We start from the raw sequence: 18,494 nt of genomic DNA, 5'->3' as shown, positions 1-18,494 counted from the left end.
CTCTATAATGAAAAATTCAAAATCGAAAAAAAATAATAAATTAAGAAAATATTTAAAATATTTAAATAAAAATAAGACAAAACAATATTTTATTTTGTCTTAGTCCTCTCGCTCCTTCGATTGATTCTTCTTCTCCGACCATAAACTCTGTAGCCTCCCTATCGCCTCTTCTCGTCCTCCTGTTCTCCTCGCTCGCCCTGTCTCTTCCTCGTGTTGAATAGAGTCAAAGATTTACCCAAGATTTACTTTATTGATTGAAGACTTTATTGACAAACTCAATATTGATTGAAGACTTTCCTTAATTGAAGATTCGGCAATCAATATTGATTTGTCTAAGTTCATAATTGATGCCTCAATTGTTGACTAATTGATGCCTCAATTGTTGACTTTGATAGTGACTTTGATAGAGATTGTAATTACGTAGATCATTGATTGTAAACCAATGTAATAGCTATATAGGTGTTTCCCACTTCAATAAAAGATATTGATTGCAAAATTAAGTTGGTATCGGAGCAAGGTTCTCTTAACATACTACCTCTCCATCACCGTAGCTACTAGGGGCCGACTGCTCCAACCATCCGACAGAAGCCGATTGCTTCGTCCATAACAGGTGCCGATTGCACCATTGAACCAGAATCTCATCCAGAAATTACAAACAACTCATGGCTGAATCCGGTGCTCTTATAGTTCCACCTGTGGTGACGCCAACTCAAGAACCAACCTCTATTCCTTATGGGATCAAACTGAATGGCTCAAATTTCACTCTTTGGTCTCAGGTGGTTACTATGTTCGTTGCTGGACGAGGAAAGATGGAATATCTCAAAGGTACGACCTCGAAACCTACTGTTAGTGACTCTACATATAACAAGTGGATGATGGAGGATGCTACTGTAAAAGGCTGGCTTATTGGCTCTATGGAGGCCGATATAATGAATCTTTTTATTCGTTTACCCACTGCAAATGATGTTTGGGATGCTGTGTCTCAAACATATTTTGAGGGTGCTGATAAATCTATTTTGTATGATCTGTCTCGAAAAGCTATGACAACTAAGCAGGCAGGGCGACCTGTGGCTGCATACTATTCCGATCTTAAGGTTATTTGGCAGGAGCTTGATCATCGTCGTCCAATTACCTTTACTCAGCCAGATGTGATTAAGACTCGAATGGCTGAAATTGATGAAGATCGAGTCTATTCTTTTTTGGCTGGGCTTGATGATATATATGATTCTGTTCGGGGAGATATTCTTCGTACTAATCCTCTACCTGGACCTGATAATGCTTTCTCAACTGTGAGACGTGAAGAACTTCGCCGGAATACAATGATGTCTTCAGAAGTTCCTCAGATGGCTATGGCAGTTCGAAAATATGGAACTCCAACAAGTTCTTTGTCACTGTCAGTACCTACTGGTGGTAAATGTACTCATTGCGGCAGCACCAAACATATTGTAGATACTTGCTTCAAAAAGCATGGATATCCCGAGTGGTGGCAGGCTCACAAAGAGCGATTACAAGCTCGAAAAGGTGGTAAAGTTGCGCTATGCACCTCACCTACAGTCCCAATGGCACCGACTCCTTCTTCAATGGATACCATGGCTTCCACTACTCCAGTTGATATCACTCACTCTGTGGTAGATCCTACTCTTCTCCAACAGTCAGGTAGTGTTGGTCTAGCCCTTCTTGCAACAAATTCTGAAAAAGATCCCGGTTGGATTCTTGACTCTGGTGCGACTAATCATATGACCTTTGATGCGTCCTTATTACATGATGCTTGTTTACCAAATTGCTCTACTGTCACCAATGCCAATGGTGTTTCATATCCGGTTACGGGCGCTGGAAGGGTTAACTTAACTCCTTCATTATCCTTGGAGCACACTTTATTGATTCCTGCTCTTTCCAATAATCTTTTATCTGTGCCACAAGTTACTACACAACTAAATTGTTTAGTATTAATATATCCTACTTTTTGTTTCCTTCAGGATCTCTGCAGCGGGGAGATAATTGGGCGTGGTACTAAGAGAGAGGGATTATATTATGTGGAAGATGTTAGTATGGGACGATCTCTATCAGCAAAAGGGTCATCTAGGGCATCAGAAGATCAGATTCGGTTATGGCATCATCGTTTGGGTCATGTCTCCTTTGGTTACTTGAAATATTTATTTCCTACTTTATTTTCTACATGTGAACCTTCCAATTTTCAGTGTGATACATGTGTTTTGGCCAAGAGTCATCGTGCTACTTATTCTGATAGTTCTAATAAAAGAGTTGTGCCTTTTGCGTTGGTTCATTCGGATGTTTGGGGACCTGCCCCTGTTACTACTTCTACTGGCTTTAGATGGTTTGTATTATTTATTGATGATTGCACTCGTATGACTTGGCTTTACCTTATGCGTCATAAGAGTGATGTGGCTGCTTGCTTCCGCACGTTTCATACCATGATCAAAACACAATTCTCTGCTAATTTACAAGTTCTTCGATCTGATAATGGTGGTGAATTTGTAAATCAGGAGTTACAAGCTTATTTTCAGACTCATGGAATTTTGCATGAAACCACTTGTCCTTATACACCACAACAGAATGGTGTTGCTGAGCGCCGAAACAGACAAATTTTGGAGATTACACGTGCTGCCCTTATTGGAGCCCACATGGCACCACGTTTTTGGGAAGAAGCTGTTACCACAGCTGTATATCTTTTGAATAGGGTACCCACTCGTGTTCTACAATTTCAGACACCACTTGATAAATTGGCATCCTATGTAACACTGCCATCGCACCTCACACTTCCTCCCCGGGTGTTTGGTTGTGTTGTGTTTGTACATTTACAGAAACATCTCCGCACGAAATTTGATCCTTGTGCCCTCAAGTGTGTATTTGTCGGTTATCATCCTTCACAAAAGGGTTACCGTTGTTTTCATCCTCCTACAAGTAAGTTCTATGTTACTATGGATGTCACCTTTTCTGAACATGAAATGTTTTTTTTCTTCACCCAATTCCACGCTTCCGGGCCCGAGTGGTGATACTGTTGTTGAAGCTCCAAATTGGATGGAGTTGTTTCCTGATCCACTGTGTGTTGCCGATACTGTTGCTGAAGCTCCCTCTCTCTCATCTTCGCTAGTACCCACTCCCGATACTCCTCGTACAGATCCTCCTGAGGTAAGCATTGAGTCTGATGTTAATACTAACAATATTTGTGATAATACTTGTGTCTCGATTGAAGCTGACAGATACGTACTCCCACCAAGAAGTACTCGTGGTGTTCCACCAGATAGATTTTCACCAGAGGTTGTGCGAAAAGTGAAATATCCTATTGCTCAGTATGCATCCACTCACCGACTGTCAAAGGAATGCCGAAGCTTTGTCAGTAATATGACTGTCATAGATATTCCTACTAAAGTGCAAGAGGCGTTGTTGGATCCAAAATGGGCAACTGCAATGACTGAGGAGATGACAGCACTTGAGAAAAATCAAACTTGGGAATTGGTGGAGTTGCCGAAAGGAAAAAAAGCTGTTGGTTGTAGGTGGGTGTACACCGTCAAGTGCAAGCCTGATGGTTCGGTTGATAGGTATAAAGCTAGGCTTGTGGCTAAAGGATTCACCCAGACGTATGGGGTTGATTATCAGGAAACGTTTGCTCCTGTTGCAAAAATTAATACGGTTCGAGTCCTAATATCCCTAGCTGCAAATTTTGATTGGCCTCTACAACAATATGATGTAAAAAATGCTTTTTTACATGGTGAGCTACAAGAAGAAGTTTATATGTCTCTGCCCCCAGGATATGAAGCTCCAGGTGATCAAAGTGTCGTGTGTAAACTGAAGAAAGCCTTATACGGGTTGAAACAATCTCCTCGAGCTTGGTTTGGTCGATTCCGACTTGCTATGAGAAGATTCGGCTATAAGCAAAGTAATGCAGATCACACTTTATTTTTGAAAAGAGTTGGTGATAAATTAACGGCTCTCATTATTTATGTTGACGACATGGTAGTGACAGGCAACGATTCTGAAGAAATGCGTAAACTGAGAGACTATTTGTCAACTGAATTTGATATGAAGGATTTGGGAGGATTAAAATATTTTTTGGGCATTGAAGTTGTTCGTTCTGAGCAAGGCATATTTTTATCCCAACGAAAGTATGTGCTTGACTTATTAACAGAAACTGGTATGCTTGGATGTCAGCCAATTGGATCTCCTATGGAACAAAATCATGGATTGGAAGAGTCTTCGAATCAAACTTCAATAGACAAATTACGATATCAAAGGTTAGTTGGGCGTTTAATCTATTTGTCTCATACGAGGCCAGATATTGCATATGCGGTCAGTGTTGTGAGTAGATTTATGCACAATCCTGGTAAACAACATATGGATGCAGTTATTAGAATTCTGAGATATTTAAAATCTGCACCGGGAAAAGGCTTACTTTTTTCTAAGAATGGGCATGCAGACGTATGGGGCTATACCGACTCAGATTGGGCAGGTAAAGGAGACCGAAGAAGATCAACCACTGGGTATTTAACTTTTGTTGGAGGAAATCTGGTTACTTGGAGAAGTAAAAAGCAAAAAGTTGTCTCATTGTCTAGTGCAGAAGCCGAATACAGAGCAATGGTGAAAGGTATTTGTGAGTTGTTATGGCTCAAACGGCTTATGGGGGAGCTGAGTTTGTCAATTAAAAGACCAATGAAATTGTATTGTGATAATCAGTCAGCAATTAAAATTGCTGAGAACCCAGTGCAACATGATCGGACTAAACATGTGGAAATTGATAGGAATTTCGTGTATGAAAAGCTAGAAGAAAAAATAATTGAAGTTCCGTATATGAAGACCGAAGATCAGTTGGCTGATGTGTTAACCAAGGGAGTGTCAAATTCAGTGTTTGCTGATTCACTTGTCAAGCTGGGCATATACGATGTCTATGCACCACCTTGAGGGGGAGTGTTGAATAGAGTCAAAGATTTACCCAAGATTTACTTTATTGATTGAAGACTTTATTGACAAACTCAATATTGATTGAAGACTTTCCTTAATTGAAGATTCGGCAATCAATATTGATTTGTCTAAGTTCATAATTGATGCCTCAATTGTTGACTAATTGATGCCTCAATTGTTGACTTTGATAGTGACTTTGATAGAGATTGTAATTACGTAGATCATTGATTGTAAACCAATGTAATAGCTATATAGGTGTTTCCCACTTCAATAAAAGATATTGATTGCAAAATTAAGTCCTCGTACTCGCTCAGTTTTCTTTGTCTTAATCTCTCTATTTAGATCTCCCCTCTCTTACACTGTACCCACGACCGCGCTCTTATCCTCCGGTCGATGCTGCGCGAGCTTTGGCGACGGGTTTCTTCTCTCTTTTCATCTTATATAAGGTATTTTCTCTTTGACCCCTGATTGTATTTTATTTCTTTGGCTCGCATTTGAACTGCTCTCTCTCTCTCTATTATTGGGCATTTGAACTCGTAAAAATTCTTTATTTTCTTTATTCAATTTGGAATTCAACAGAAACGCAAGTAAACCCATGGAAATAATGAGTTTGAGGCAACTGTAATAAGAGATCGCATGAATTTTCGAATTGGGGGTTTTTTTTCCTTGAAGAAAAATGATTCTGATATGCCAAGAGAATAGCAGCAGTACCTGTAGGTGTAATTTCTGTCAATGGAGGCAATACCATTAGCATTGTTATCGATCACAGACGCTTATGGGAGAGTATATGTGTGTTACGAGAAAATTCAAAATGTATGTATTGATGGTGGTCGCTGGAAGTAGTAGGGAAAGCTTGTGCACTAAATCAGGGGAGAGGATAGAGCAAGCCATTTTGGGAGATTAGATTGAGTAGCTCCTTATTGGGTATATGCAGAGTTAAATATCCTTCTGCCAAAATCAAAAGTTCCTCTCTACTTGTGTAGAACTAGACAAATTGTCTGTCCCGTAGGCTGCTATAGTGCTTGAGAGGTTTGAAGTTATATAGAGCTTTATAGTAATGAGCCTTTTCCCCAACCACCAGTTCAGGAGCATCTCTCATTAGGTGTGAGCGATGTCCCCGCATATTAGTCTTAAGGGTGAATTTTCCAGTAAAACATGGCTTGAAATACTCATCAAATACATCCAACTCCCAATCCATGCCCTTTCTGTTAAACAACACATTCCAAATAACCTCACCATCTCGAATTAACAATTAGCAATCACATTTGCCTTTTTGTCTCATGCTTAAACGGTAAACACACAAATCAAAGAAGTGATCCTTTGGAGGAGGCTTGCCACTCCAATGTCCACTTCTTTCCCCATACCAACCATAGTTAGAACATGAATCCATTCTTCCTACAGTTCTCCAATCTTCCCCACCTGCCCTCTGCCCATGCATCCCTTTCCCCTTGATATCCATTTTCATGTTCTAACCCGTATTGTGCTTGAATAGTTTGTCTCCATTAACTTTCATTTTCCGTATAGAACCTCCATGGCATTTACTTGTAAGTGCTCAGTTGCTTCACTTTCTCCCACTTTATTGAATGATATTTCTAGAGCTTTCTGTCATTACCCCAGAAGATTCTAGTTTGAAAGTCTTCCAAACGCCTGCTATTGGGAGGCCGGCCTGGAAAACAGACATAGTAAGCTAATAGATTGGATTTGGATTAGTTGCTTTTATTTATTTATTTTTATTATTTTCAATGGATAAGGTGCTTTTTAATGAGTGCACTTCTTTTTGAGAGCGAAAGCTTCTGTTCCAGCACTAAAGCTTCTTCTTTTCAAACCCATTCAAATCTTTGTCACCTTTATGTTTGTTCCAAAAGAAAGACCTAACAGTTAATTGGCACAGAGCTAAGCTTGAAACCCAGAATACTTACTACCTAATAAATCTACTCCACTTGGTTGCGGGGTTTCAACTCATTTCTTTGTATCTTCAATATTTGCTCATTTTTGCATTCATATTACATGCCAAGATGCTTGTTTGGTATTTAGTCGCGCTAGTTTTCTTTTCAATGTGCTTATTGCATAGATTTGATTTCATAGACGTCCAATGGTTGTCTTCTTTTAAATATTATTCTTGTATTTTTTTTAACCTTACTTAAAAGTTTGAGGCATATGACTCTCATGGGTCTTCCTTTTCTTATAGAGGTTTATGATTGTCCTTCTAATGGCTAAATTAATTAAGATGCCTAAGACCGCATGAAGAAATTTCCCTGCACTGATGTTGTTCAGTTGTTCTATAAGTTGAAAGTTTCATTATATTTCAATGTTTCGTAGTAATTTTTTAATGTTGTCATTTGGTTGGACTGGATTTCTATTGTCACTTTTACCTTGCATGGATAAATCCTTTTAATGGTTCTTTTATATAAATTTTCCTTTTCTGCTATTTTGTAGTATCTATATCTCACTGGGGATTTTATGTTGTGGCTGAGTCTGAAGCATTGCATTCTTGAAGAATTAACCTGTATACACTATGCATGTAATCCATTGAATCTGGTGAAGTCGCCACTCTTTGTTTTGGTGGATTCATGGCTGATCATTCTTTAATCACATATGATGCTTCTATTACTCTATCCGATCCTACTTTAGTTATTGGGCAAGAATTTCCTGATGTTGAAAGTTGCCGAAGAACACTGAAGGATATTGCTATAGCATTGCATTTTGACCTTCGGATAGTAAAATCAGATCGTAGCCGTTTTATCGCCAAATGTTCTAAAGAAGGTTGTCCATGGCGTGTCCATGTTGCAAAATGCCCCGGAGTTCCAACCTTTTCAATTAGAACCCTCCAGGGGGAGCATACCTGTGAAGGTGTTCGCAACCTTCATCATCAGCAAGCATCGGTTGGCTGGGTTGCTAGATCTGTAGAAGCACGTATTCGTGAAAATCCACAGTATAAGCCAAAAGAGATCTTGCAAGATATTCGTGATCAGCATGGAGTTGCTGTGTCTTATATGCAAGCCTGGCGTGGGAAGGAGCGCAGCATGGCAGCACTACATGGAACTTTCGAAGAAGGATATCGCCTTCTTCCTGCTTACTGTGAGCAAATAAGGAAAACCAACCCAGGAAGCATTGCTTCTGTTTTTGCTATAGGACAAGAAAATTGTTTCCAGCGCCTTTTCATTTCTTATCGTGCATCTATATATGGGTTTATAAATGCTTGCAGGCCTCTCTTGGAACTTGATAGAGCACATCTTAAAGGAAAATACTTGGGTTCAATACTTTGTGCAGCGGCTATTGATGCAGATGATGCACTATTTCCCCTTGCAGTGGCTATTGTTGATGTGGAAAGTGATGAAAATTGGATGTGGTTCATGTCAGAGTTGCGGAAGCTTCTTGGAGTCAACACTGATAACATGCCTAGACTTACAATACTATCTGAAAGACACAAAGGCATTGTAGAGGCTGTAGAAACACATTTTCCAAGTGCTTGTCATGGGTTTTGTCTACGCTATGTTAGTGAAAATTTCCGTGATACTTTCAAGAATACGAAGTTGGTGACTATTTTCTGGAATGCTGTTTATGCCCTTACAGCTGTTGAATTTGAGAGCAAGATATCTGAGATGATTGAAATTTCACAAGATGTGATACCATGGTTTCAACATTTCCCTCCTCAACTATGGGCTGTTGCGTATTTTGAGGGCGTACGATATGGCCATTTTATGCTAGGGGTAACAGAATTGTTGTATAACTGGGCTCTTGAATGTCATGAACGACCTATTGTGCAGATGATGGAGCATATTCGCCATCAGTTAACCACTTGGTTTCATGACCGGCGGGAAGTGTGCATGAGTATGACCTCAATTCTTGTACCATCTGCTGAGAAGCATATTTTAGAGGCTATTGCAGATGCCCGTTGTTATCAGGTATTACGTGCTAATGAAGTCGAGTTTGAGATTGTGTCAACTGAACGCACAAATATTGTGGACATACGAACTCGTGTATGCTCATGTCATCGTTGGCAGATTTATGGTTTACCTTGCGCACACGCCGCTGCAGCGCTTATTTCTTGTGGGCAGAACGCCCATCTATTTGCAGAGCCTTGTTTCACAGTGGCAAGTTATCGGGAAACCTATTCACAAATGATAAATCCTATTCCAGACAAAAGTCTCTGGAATGAGCCCGGTGAAGGAACCGAGGGTGGAGGTGCCAAGGCTGATCTTGTGATACATGCACCCAAAATTCGCCGGCCCCCAGGCAGGCCCAGAAAGAAGGTTCTACGTCTGGAGAACTTCAAACGCCCGAAGAGAGTTGTCCAATGTGGTCGCTGTCATTTGTTAGGACATTCCCAAAAGAAATGTACAATGCCAATTTGATTAGGAATTGTTACGAGTTTTAGTTCTTTATTAGTCTGGACTTGCTAAAGAACAACAGTATGTCTGTAGCCTTGAATTGTATGTCGTAATTGTTCATTTGCAGTTGCAAAGCAAGGATTAGTTTTTTTTTCCTACAGTAGTTCTCTTATGTTTCTGAGTTGCAGTATTGCAGAAGCTATAATTGAATGCTTCTGCGTAACAGTACTGCTGATGTAATGTTTGAAGTTATTATAAGATGAACACTTTTAACTGTATGTCATTTCTCAAAGGAAGAAGATGCTTCCGATCGATTCAGTAGACCAAGAAATTATTTTCATTCATGCTTAGCAATCCCTCGTCAACTGGCTGTTATATGCCTACCTTCTGGTAGATTTGAGGGCTGCAGTGTCCCTCAGACCCTTGTTCTGGCCTTGATTTACTCTTCCTCAAGGAGTTACATTATGAAAATGTATCCATAATGTATCCGAAAATATAAGCTTTCTAAAGATCGAACGAGCAATTGCTGCATAGCTCCTGCTACCCCCGGGTTAAGGGCTCCTACAATATAAATAACTTTAGTTTTAATCACAGATGTCCAGTCCAATTACCAATGTGAGGTCCACACAATATTTGAATTTAGTAAATTGATTGATGTACGCGGCTTTACTACAGGAGCCCTCGTCCGTGCTACCCCTTTATTTGGTCACTTGAGGTTTAGCTTCCCAGTTTGAGTTCAATTTCAGTCTTACCAGTTTTCATCAGTCCTGCACAAAAAATTAACAGAGACTCTTCCCAGAGCGAGACTCTCGCATAGCAGATGCACATAGAACAGTAAACAGGCACCTTTTAGCCTTTCCCCAAGAAGATTTTGTACATCAGATGACAACGGGGAGAAAAGCAAGTGGGTTAAATCGGTTGTAAATCATAACATTTGACAAGAGAAGCTCAGTTGTATGATAATTTATAAATCACCATATCTGCAGAAATTTCAGCATCTTTCAATCTCAAGCAACCTTAACATGGATTTCAATTACAACTAAGCAGCGAACTACCGACATAATAAACAGCCACAAGACATTTTTATTTTTTACATATCTCAAGCCTGGGGGTTAGAAAGATCTACTGCACAAGAACAAGACAAATCATCCAGAGGCATGTCACACAAAAAACAGATACCTCACATCTTGAGCTATAACTTGAGACTTGGGAGAAATCAACGGGAAAAAGAAAATTACTGGCCAGACATGATGGACATTGCTCGTCTGAAATCTAAAGACTTGAGCGCCGACTCTGGAAAGTGCTTCCCATCTGGTACCCAAAATCCACCTTTTGAGGGCAGTAAGACCTGCCGTTCAATACCCGTTGGATGCTGTTCACCAGCTGGGGTAGATGAATCTTCGTTCTTTTTCTTCACAAATTCAAAGAACTCTGCCACTTGCCGGGCATACCTTCGCCAAATCAAATTGTGAAAAAAATTAATCCAAAGGAATATAATCATATGATTCAATGAAAAGAGTAACTTTGTTATCATGACTCCCAACACAAGCGACAGATATAGGAAAGCACATATCCTCTGGGACAAAGCATGGCACTTAGAGCTCCATCCCTTTTGGAGGATAAGCCACAAGCAATGAATCCATTTGCCAAATTCCAATTCATTACAAAACTCGAGAAGTTCATTACATACATAATCACCTCGGTATCAATAAAAACAACAAAAGATTATTTTTGAGTGAAATAAACCATTTAATGTTTAGCCACATTTTACAAAAATTAAATGCTCTACCCAGGTTTAGACAAGTCCAAAGTTGCAAGGGATTGTTATCTTACTCTCTCTTTGCTTCTATGTCTTTGCTGAAATCAATGTTTGGTTCACAGTCAAGAACTAAAGCGGGAACCTGCCAATAGCAAGAGAACAATAAGCTTTTGATGTAATTAAGAACTTAAAATAAAAATAAAGTAGAAAGAGTACCTTTTGAATACTTGAATGCATATGATCACCCTCCAAATAAAAAACACGGTCTCTTATATCAGGATGTAAAGAGCTGTCCATATGCAAGGGTAGCTTATTGACAGATAATACACCGTGATTTCCACTTTGGAATGGGAAAAGCCAGCTCTCGTGCTTTTCATGCAAGTCACGGAGATATTCAAGGCTGACACCACCCTCTTCTGCTCTCTTACGTAGCTTCATTCTCTTATGGCAAGTATCAGGACTCGCTCGAAGATAGATGAAACCATCAGGAATAAGCCCAGGCAAGCACGATACAACTGGATCAAACCAAGAGTCATAAATGCTGATCTCCATCTCATTCATCCAATTTGCTTCATGAACAGCACGAACAAAGACCTTTTTAATTATCAGAGATAAAATGCATCAGCCATGAAACTAATTAATCACGTTCTTTGTCCTTGTGCATGAGATGAACCAAGTGAGAAAAGAAACTTCACAATCAACATTAGTGAAGATCCAGATCCTTTATTAAGTCTCTTTTTCGTTCTTCTTTATGCCCAGAGTATCATAATTATGTTGGCTTGAGAATAATAAGCACAGTGGAAGGTGCAAACTTTATGATTGAAAAAGAAAGATGACCTAATTATACATGTATAAGACAAACTAGAAGACGTTGAGATGCTTACCATCCTGTCACTAAAAACGCTTCTCTCCATCAACCTGAGGGGCTTAATTCCACCAGATGATTCTCTTTCCTGCATAACTCTGGTGACAAAGACATAATTCTGGAAGGTATAGGCATACCTTTCTGGCTCAGCATAAAAGGCATCCAAAATGTTGAAGTGGTCAGGTCCAATATCCTGCCACTTATTGATTGGTTCAGGAACCACTTCAACAAGATCGCGTAACTCAAGTGTTTCATCGGCTATTCTCTGAAGGAACGTTGTTTTCCCAACACTAATATTTCCCTCGACACAGAAAGTTAGTCGTTTTTTCGGGGCTTGCTTCACATCTGAGTTTGAGTCCTCTAACTCCCCGTCAACACTTTCTTTTATGAACGTTGTTATACTTTCAGCATGGTTTCTGTGAATAATTCCTACAGAACTTTGTAGATACTCTACCATCTTCTGACTAGACTTCCCAAAGAACTGCATAAACACGGCATGGAAATGTCAGACAGCATGCAACTGAAATAGACCATACCAAATAATTAAACGTAATCTTGTTCATATGAAAGACTTATATTATCATCTCAACAAATTATTAAAATCTAAAATTTGAAAGTTAGAACAACAACAAACAAAAAATAAGAACAGCCTATTTACTTCATCCCCATCGGCTTATCAAACAGTTGGCCATAAAAAATGCAGAAAATTCACCTCAATATCAAAAAATATCGGTTGTTATATATGTGAAATTTAGACAAATAGCAGCAATAAATTCCCCATCCAATTACAATCAAAAAATGAAAAAAATACATTAGAAAACAGCCTTTTTTAAAAGGCAACCCAGTTCCGGGTCGCTTCTTCACCTAACAAACTCCGCAGTCCATTAGCACTATCATCATTATTCTTAAAGCGGATTTCATAAAAGATAAAATGCGTTTGGCAGAACACAGTTTCCACACCAACAAAATAAAAGACAAAATAAAATTCAAACAGAAACACTCTAATCAACAGACAAAAAATACGAAGCCAAATACCTTATCTTTATACAACTGCTTTAGCTGAGCGACTTCACCAATTCCCTTCTCAACCAGCTTCCTCAAATTCCTGGGTCCCACACCTGGTATTGTCAACAAATCCACATTGGCTGCCATTCCTCCGCTACCCGAACCCCTCTGCCGCCTATTCAACTTCACCGGCTTCTCCTCAGCTTCCTTCTCGACCATTATGCCCTCTTCTGCATCGTCACCGCTCCCACTCCCCAAGCCCTTTTGACACTCACTAGACCCATCCGCTGCTGCCGCTACAGCAGCGACCGTGTGGAACCACGCGGGGCGGGTCACCATCCATGCCCGATAAGGCAACCCCTTTATTGACTCCTTATCACCTATTGAGCAGCGGCAGGTGCTGCTACTGCTATTGTAATTGCGAGAGAAGAAAACAGCATTGTTACTGAGACTCCTCTTGGCTAAGGAAGAGGCAAGAGTGGAAGCACCGCCAGGAAAGGCGGTGGTAGTACTGGCGGACATTGTTAAAGGTTCAGGAGTCAAAGACGTAAACCGAATCTCGTTGGCACAAAACCCAACAAACAGAGTAGGAAGAGACAGAGAACGATTAGCGTGAGTACAGAGGAGGGGGCCTGAGGGGCTTCGGCTTAGCAACTTCTGCATCCCTAACAAGCATTCTCACTCTCGTTTAGCTTCAACACCGTGAGATTAGGGCGGGAAGGCTCAAACTGGTGCAGTGTTGTGCTTTCAGAATTTCAAATTAGGGTTTTTGGGACTTTGCGTTTGTCTGAGCAACTAATAAAAGAGGATTTGTAACTGCTCTCTAATTTATAGTATTAAATGATAATTATTTGTCTTAATTCAGGTTTTCTGCTTAAGGAATGTTTTACTTTTACATAATAAAAAAGCGGATTAAGGGGGATTCTGTCTGGTCTTTTGGTAATTTCCGCACAAGCTTTTAGTATTTTACCAATTACAGCTTCCCACAGCTAGGAGCAGGGGTGACAAAACAACTCTATCCGCCGCTCCGGATGATCCAATTTTTCTGACTCGGATTCGATTTTGAATAACAGTCCTGTACAGAATACCGCAACATTACAAGGGAGTGAAGCAGGAAACACAGATCGCCCATACATAGAGGGTTTCCACTCTGAAGGGCAAAAATACCACAAACAATACGATGCCCGCCGGTGTGACATCTTCAGATGAAAACCAACTTGCCCACATGAACAGAAGATGATAAGTGCGACAAATATACCAGCTAGAATTTCACAACCTTACCACTATTAAGTACTTGGCGCAAATGGAAAGCTTCACCTTGATCCCCATTCAAGGTTGTTCTCTCCAAGCAGCAAGCACGCACTTTGCTGCCTGAGTAACTTCTCCAGACATGAATGCAAGCAGCCTTGGAAATTTTTGACACTGGGGTTTGGGGACGATCAAGGCCCCACCCCAGAGGATCTCTCCAATTGTACTTGTTTGAAGGAGGAATGGAAATAACAAAAATCCGGGAGGCTTTCTCTCAAACTCCAAGTCAAAATATCCTTGGCCCGACTTATGAGCAATTTCTCAAACCGAAGTTGTAAGCTATCTTGTGCATAATGATTCGATTTCAGCCCTCCAAAACTTTGGCTTCCATCACTATCACCTTCTTTTTGAACCAGTTTGAAAGACTGTGATATACTCTATGTTTCAAGGAGAGTGACAAGCTTGAAAGAATATGATAAGGAAGTAGTAAAAGGGTATGTCTTCTGTTACCCTTGGGCTCAATTGAAGTGTTGTTAGTAAACGGATCATTTACACCAGACTAGCAAAAATATAATAAAAACAATCAAACATACTTTTTATTGGCATTAGAAAGGCTGTAAAAATGACTTCTAGAATAAAATTATATATGATGCAAAATACTTATTTAACAATCCTCTGGTAATCATTGAGCATTGCTCCAAAAGAAGATAGCAATTACTTAGCAGGTAATTTTTTCTTCACCTTCTGCAGTTCAACTTTCTCAAAACTCGGGCTGGCTGCTCCTTCTACCACAACCGGATTACTGAAAAAAAGATTCAAAGTCTAGTCAGTATTTGAATGTAGCGGTCTTGATAAGCAAAAGCTCTTTTAGATTGAACAAGCAAGATTCATGGAATAAACTTTTGGCTAGTTCATGCATCCAAACGAGAAGGTGATTTCAGTCCATGTCTAACACAACAAAAGCTGGTTAACAGCAAAGCAAATCTTTTCCCCTCCTCTCTAATGAAGGATGCAGCCGATGGTTGATCATCGATCAATTGGAAGTAGGAAATGTGTTAATAGAAGAAAATAGAATTTCTGTTCAACAATTTTGCGTCAATGCTATGAAACTACATCCAGTACTTAAAGCAGCAGAATTTCTCCACAGTACCTTGAATCGGAGGAAAAACTATAAAAGCCAAGGCATTAACCAAATTGATTCATTCAGTTTGCTTACCTTTCTGCATCAATATTTCACTGTTACAACATACTTGATGAGCGTGTTGACAGCCTCTGCTGAGACCCAAGATGTGGAATCCTTTAAGTTTTTAATCTTAACGTCAGTGTCCTCTTCCAGCCGCTTTACAGTCGAGCCAGAGCTACCGCTTGCCTGCAGGAAGTAGGTATAAGTGAAAATGATACAACATTGTAAGCCAAACATACTAAAGATTACAGATTTGCAGCACAAAATCCATTGATCCTGATGAAGTTACATATACATGTCAAAAAATCATTCATATCATATCTATGAAACATCTGTTATACCTCAGAGATTTTCTTTTGGAACTCATGTTCCGAATTTGAGCGGTAGAGTGCCAAATCTCTCTCAGCTTCATCTTTGGCTTGCTTCAACCTTGCCATCTTCACTGAACATTATGACATATAATAAATAACAAATCAAAGAAAAACATAAGAAACCTAATCCCTTAATTATCCCCAAAAGAAACCCCTCTCTTACAGTTTCTAGCATCAGTGACAACGCGTTGGGCTTCCTGTTCTGCAGTGAGCAGCATCTGAATGCCTCCTTGACCTCTTAAGGAATCCATTTGAAGTATTCAATCTCTGAGAAAAACAAATGGAACCCAGAAATTCAGTGAAGAAAATTCAATGTACTGCACAACCATCAATTTAAGAACAAGAAGCCTAGAAAAAAGTGTGCTTAAAAGAGCCGAAAATATCTTCGATCATATTACAGTGACTGTGAGGGGAATTGAGAATCTGAAATCCAATTACATTACACCAATTGGAAGGTAATAAAATTTTAGAACAACCCCAACTGTTAATTCAACATGAAATCACATTTATTTTGCATAAAAAAGAATGAGGTGAATTACCTGAAGCTAACCCAGAACGGAGAAATGACAGTGTAGTAGATGAGAATGCGAGAATGAAGATGCTGCAGAAGAGTGAGAGAGTGGCGAGGAAGGAGAGGTCTACACCCTACTCTTCTTCGCCATGTTTAAAGGGGTTAGTTTTGGTCAAAATTGAATTATTTCGGAGAAATTATTCAATGTTAATTTCGTTATCGTCTTGAGATTTCTGTGAATTTTTTTTTTACATCAAATTATTTAAAATATTGATATTAATCAACTTTTTTTATATGGGATTATATTTATGCAAAAAAAAAAATTTACTTCCACGAAAAATACTTTTATTTGTTGATTTCAATTATTATTTCTAATATATAAATTCAATACAAGTTTGCACACATTTGATATAAAATTAAATTCAGACCATTAGACCCACGAACATTATAAAAATTGGGCCAAAGTCTACGAGCACAATATAAATTAGGCCAATATCTTCAGCACATGACCATAACAATATTACTTATGTTGGTATGGCTAGCTTGGTGCTAGCCATGGTGCACTTGGAGTGGGCACCCAAGATGGGTCAACCCATTCCAACAAAGGGTTCCCAACCATCATGGGTAGTTAGGGTTTTGAACCAAATGAGAGTTGTACAACACCCCAACACACCAATTGTGGTCTCACTTGTATCAAACATGAAATTCATCAAGAAATCTCATAAGGATTGCTCTCTCTCTCTCAATGGACAATCAATCAATTTGTGATCAACAAAGTATGCTGTTATAGTATGCTTTAGACTATCAATGCTATGATCTTGGGCATGAAAAATTATTTTCCATGATAATGTAAGTGTGTTGTCATCCATCAGTTGTCAATAAGAATCGAGCTCATAATCTTGCGAGTTCACATCATCCCAGAGAGATTCACTATATTATCACCCGAGTGGTTTCCATAATATTATACACTCTTCGCATCCACAATCACACTTCGAATCAACTTCATGTGAGCTGATTTGACAACTTCCATTCCTACAAGTCAACACCCTTTGAATACTAGCAAAACAGTGGTGAACAATCCAACATCAATAAATTTTTAACATGATTATACAAAAAAGATAAGTAAAGAGATTTATGTTTATGATCAACAATGGAAATACACTTTTAATGTCCCAAAATCCATATAAAACTTTTTATCTTTCCCCTCTTTGCTCTGGTGTAAGCCCTCCTTTTCCACAGCTTGGACAACTAACCAGTCCAAATCCTTGACAATCATAACACCTGATCAAACCAAATATATATATATATATGTCAAACTTTTCTTCAAGCAAGAGCTCTGTGTGTGGAGTACTGAAATTAAAAACAAAATCATAATTTTTTTTAGTAATTAATTATACATGGACATATATATATATATACACTTACTTCCAACGCTCAAAAATATTTCCATTCTTCTTATTCCTTCCAGTTCCCTGCGTGCAAACATGCGAGGCAGATTAATGAGCTACAAAAGAAGTTAAATAAACTTTCTCATCTCCGGCCGAATAAACACATATAATAATCATTTCACCTTGCATCCTCTACATTCAACTGCACCTTTGCCTCCACACGCTTCACATCTTTTCAAGATCTGCGGACCATGCAATTGTGTGTGTATAAGAAGTTATATATATACATACATACATACATACATACATATATATATATATAATCGAAATATCAAAAAACAGAGACTTACCGAGTTAAGTGAAAAGCCGCCGGATTTTGAGGCCGCCGGAATCATGTTTCTCTGTTTTTGTTGCTTGACACCCTTCCATGTTGTGCTACAACTGTGTTGAGTATGAGCTGGTGATGCCGATGAAATGCACAAGTTATGGCTGCAGGCAAAGAGTTTGGGCATTTTGGCTCATACCCTCGTCTTCATCTCCCGTCACTAATACTTTTGTTGGAAAAAGTGGATAAGGTAATACAAGTGATAAGATCCACAAGTTTTCTCATGTGTGGCCCACAATTTTTTTATCCACGAGTTTTTTTTTTCACGGATTTGGGTTTTCGTAATTCTCTAAGATTTACAATTCATATATAATGATGGAGAAAAAGTCATGTAAATTTTAAAAATGAAAAAACAAAAATATTTTTTGATGTGATGCACCACTAAAACCATCGGAGTCAGACTGTACGATTATAAACTTATTGCGGAGCCCTCGATCTTTCACGTCACAATTTTAAACGAATTGCGAAGCCCCCGATCTTTCACCTCAAAATTAGGCTAATACCTAATGTGGGTTAGGAAAAAAATTCTTC

The 18,494-nt window shown here is 39.1% G+C and overlaps 4 protein-coding genes across 4 annotated transcripts; 1 reads left to right on the top strand and 3 right to left on the bottom strand.

Moving 5' to 3' along the window:
- Positions 1-5,220: 5,220 nt before the first annotated feature.
- LOC119984680 lies at positions 5,221-9,526 on the top strand. Its single transcript, XM_038828750.1, has 2 exons — positions 5,221-5,363; positions 7,354-9,526. The coding sequence occupies exon 2, from the start codon at positions 7,488-7,490 to the stop codon at positions 9,270-9,272; it is 1,785 nt and encodes a 594-aa protein (XP_038684678.1). The 5' UTR covers positions 5,221-5,363; positions 7,354-7,487; the 3' UTR covers positions 9,273-9,526.
- Positions 9,527-10,196: 670 nt separating this feature from the next.
- Positions 10,197-13,789, bottom strand: LOC119983533. Its single transcript, XM_038827196.1, has 5 exons — positions 12,908-13,789; positions 11,892-12,353; positions 11,224-11,601; positions 11,082-11,149; positions 10,197-10,699 (listed from the first exon to the last, which is right to left on the bottom strand). The coding sequence occupies exons 1-5, from the start codon at positions 13,538-13,540 to the stop codon at positions 10,483-10,485; spliced, it is 1,758 nt and encodes a 585-aa protein (XP_038683124.1). The 5' UTR covers positions 13,541-13,789; the 3' UTR covers positions 10,197-10,482.
- A 917-nt stretch (positions 13,790-14,706) lies between these two features.
- On the bottom strand, positions 14,707-16,373 carry LOC119984586 (V-type proton ATPase subunit G1-like). Its single transcript, XM_038828604.1, has 5 exons — positions 16,219-16,373; positions 15,843-15,946; positions 15,650-15,750; positions 15,342-15,494; positions 14,707-14,927 (listed from the first exon to the last, which is right to left on the bottom strand). The coding sequence occupies exons 2-4, from the start codon at positions 15,928-15,930 to the stop codon at positions 15,351-15,353; spliced, it is 333 nt and encodes a 110-aa protein (XP_038684532.1). The 5' UTR covers positions 15,931-15,946; positions 16,219-16,373; the 3' UTR covers positions 14,707-14,927; positions 15,342-15,350.
- A 935-nt stretch (positions 16,374-17,308) lies between these two features.
- Positions 17,309-18,135, bottom strand: LOC119984865 (protein SPA, chloroplastic). Its single transcript, XM_038829004.1, has 4 exons — positions 17,929-18,135; positions 17,761-17,820; positions 17,616-17,662; positions 17,309-17,471 (listed from the first exon to the last, which is right to left on the bottom strand). The coding sequence occupies exons 1-4, from the start codon at positions 18,088-18,090 to the stop codon at positions 17,384-17,386; spliced, it is 357 nt and encodes a 118-aa protein (XP_038684932.1). The 5' UTR covers positions 18,091-18,135; the 3' UTR covers positions 17,309-17,383.
- Between the last annotated feature and the right edge of the window lie 359 nt (positions 18,136-18,494).

The sequence above is a fragment of the Tripterygium wilfordii genome, chromosome 18 (genome assembly GCF_013401445.1).
Source record: "Tripterygium wilfordii isolate XIE 37 chromosome 18, ASM1340144v1, whole genome shotgun sequence".
Taxonomy (NCBI): Eukaryota; Viridiplantae; Streptophyta; class Magnoliopsida; order Celastrales; family Celastraceae; genus Tripterygium; species Tripterygium wilfordii.
This window is presented reverse-complemented; position numbering and strand designations above follow the sequence as displayed.

Bases quoted from the DNA above. Each gene is read 5' to 3' on its own strand.
- LOC119983533 (XM_038827196.1), bottom strand. From the start codon at position 13,540: ATGCAGAAGTTGCTAAGCCGAAGCCCCTCAGGCCCCCTCCTCTGTACT. The intron at 12,354-12,907 runs GTATTTGGCTTC...GTGTTTATGCAG, and splicing joins AGCAGTTGTATAAAGATAAG to TTCTTTGGGAAGTCTAGTCA. The intron at 11,150-11,223 runs GTACTCTTTCTA...TGCTATTGGCAG, and splicing joins TGCATTCAAGTATTCAAAAG to GTTCCCGCTTTAGTTCTTGA.
- LOC119984586 (XM_038828604.1), bottom strand. From the start codon at position 15,930: ATGGATTCCTTAAGAGGTCAAGGAGGCATTCAGATGCTGCTCACTGCA. The intron at 15,751-15,842 runs GTAAGAGAGGGG...CATAATGTTCAG, and splicing joins TGTCACTGATGCTAGAAACT to TGAAGATGGCAAGGTTGAAG. The intron at 15,495-15,649 runs GTATAACAGATG...TACTTCCTGCAG, and splicing joins TCCAAAAGAAAATCTCTGAG to GCAAGCGGTAGCTCTGGCTC.
- LOC119984865 (XM_038829004.1), bottom strand. From the start codon at position 18,090: ATGCCCAAACTCTTTGCCTGCAGCCATAACTTGTGCATTTCATCGGCA. The intron at 17,821-17,928 runs GTAAGTCTCTGT...CATGGTCCGCAG, and splicing joins GCGGCTTTTCACTTAACTCG to ATCTTGAAAAGATGTGAAGC. The intron at 17,663-17,760 runs GTGAAATGATTA...GTTTGCACGCAG, and splicing joins TTGAATGTAGAGGATGCAAG to GGAACTGGAAGGAATAAGAA.
- LOC119984680 (XM_038828750.1), top strand. From the start codon at position 7,488: ATGGCTGATCATTCTTTAATCACATATGATGCTTCTATTACTCTATCC.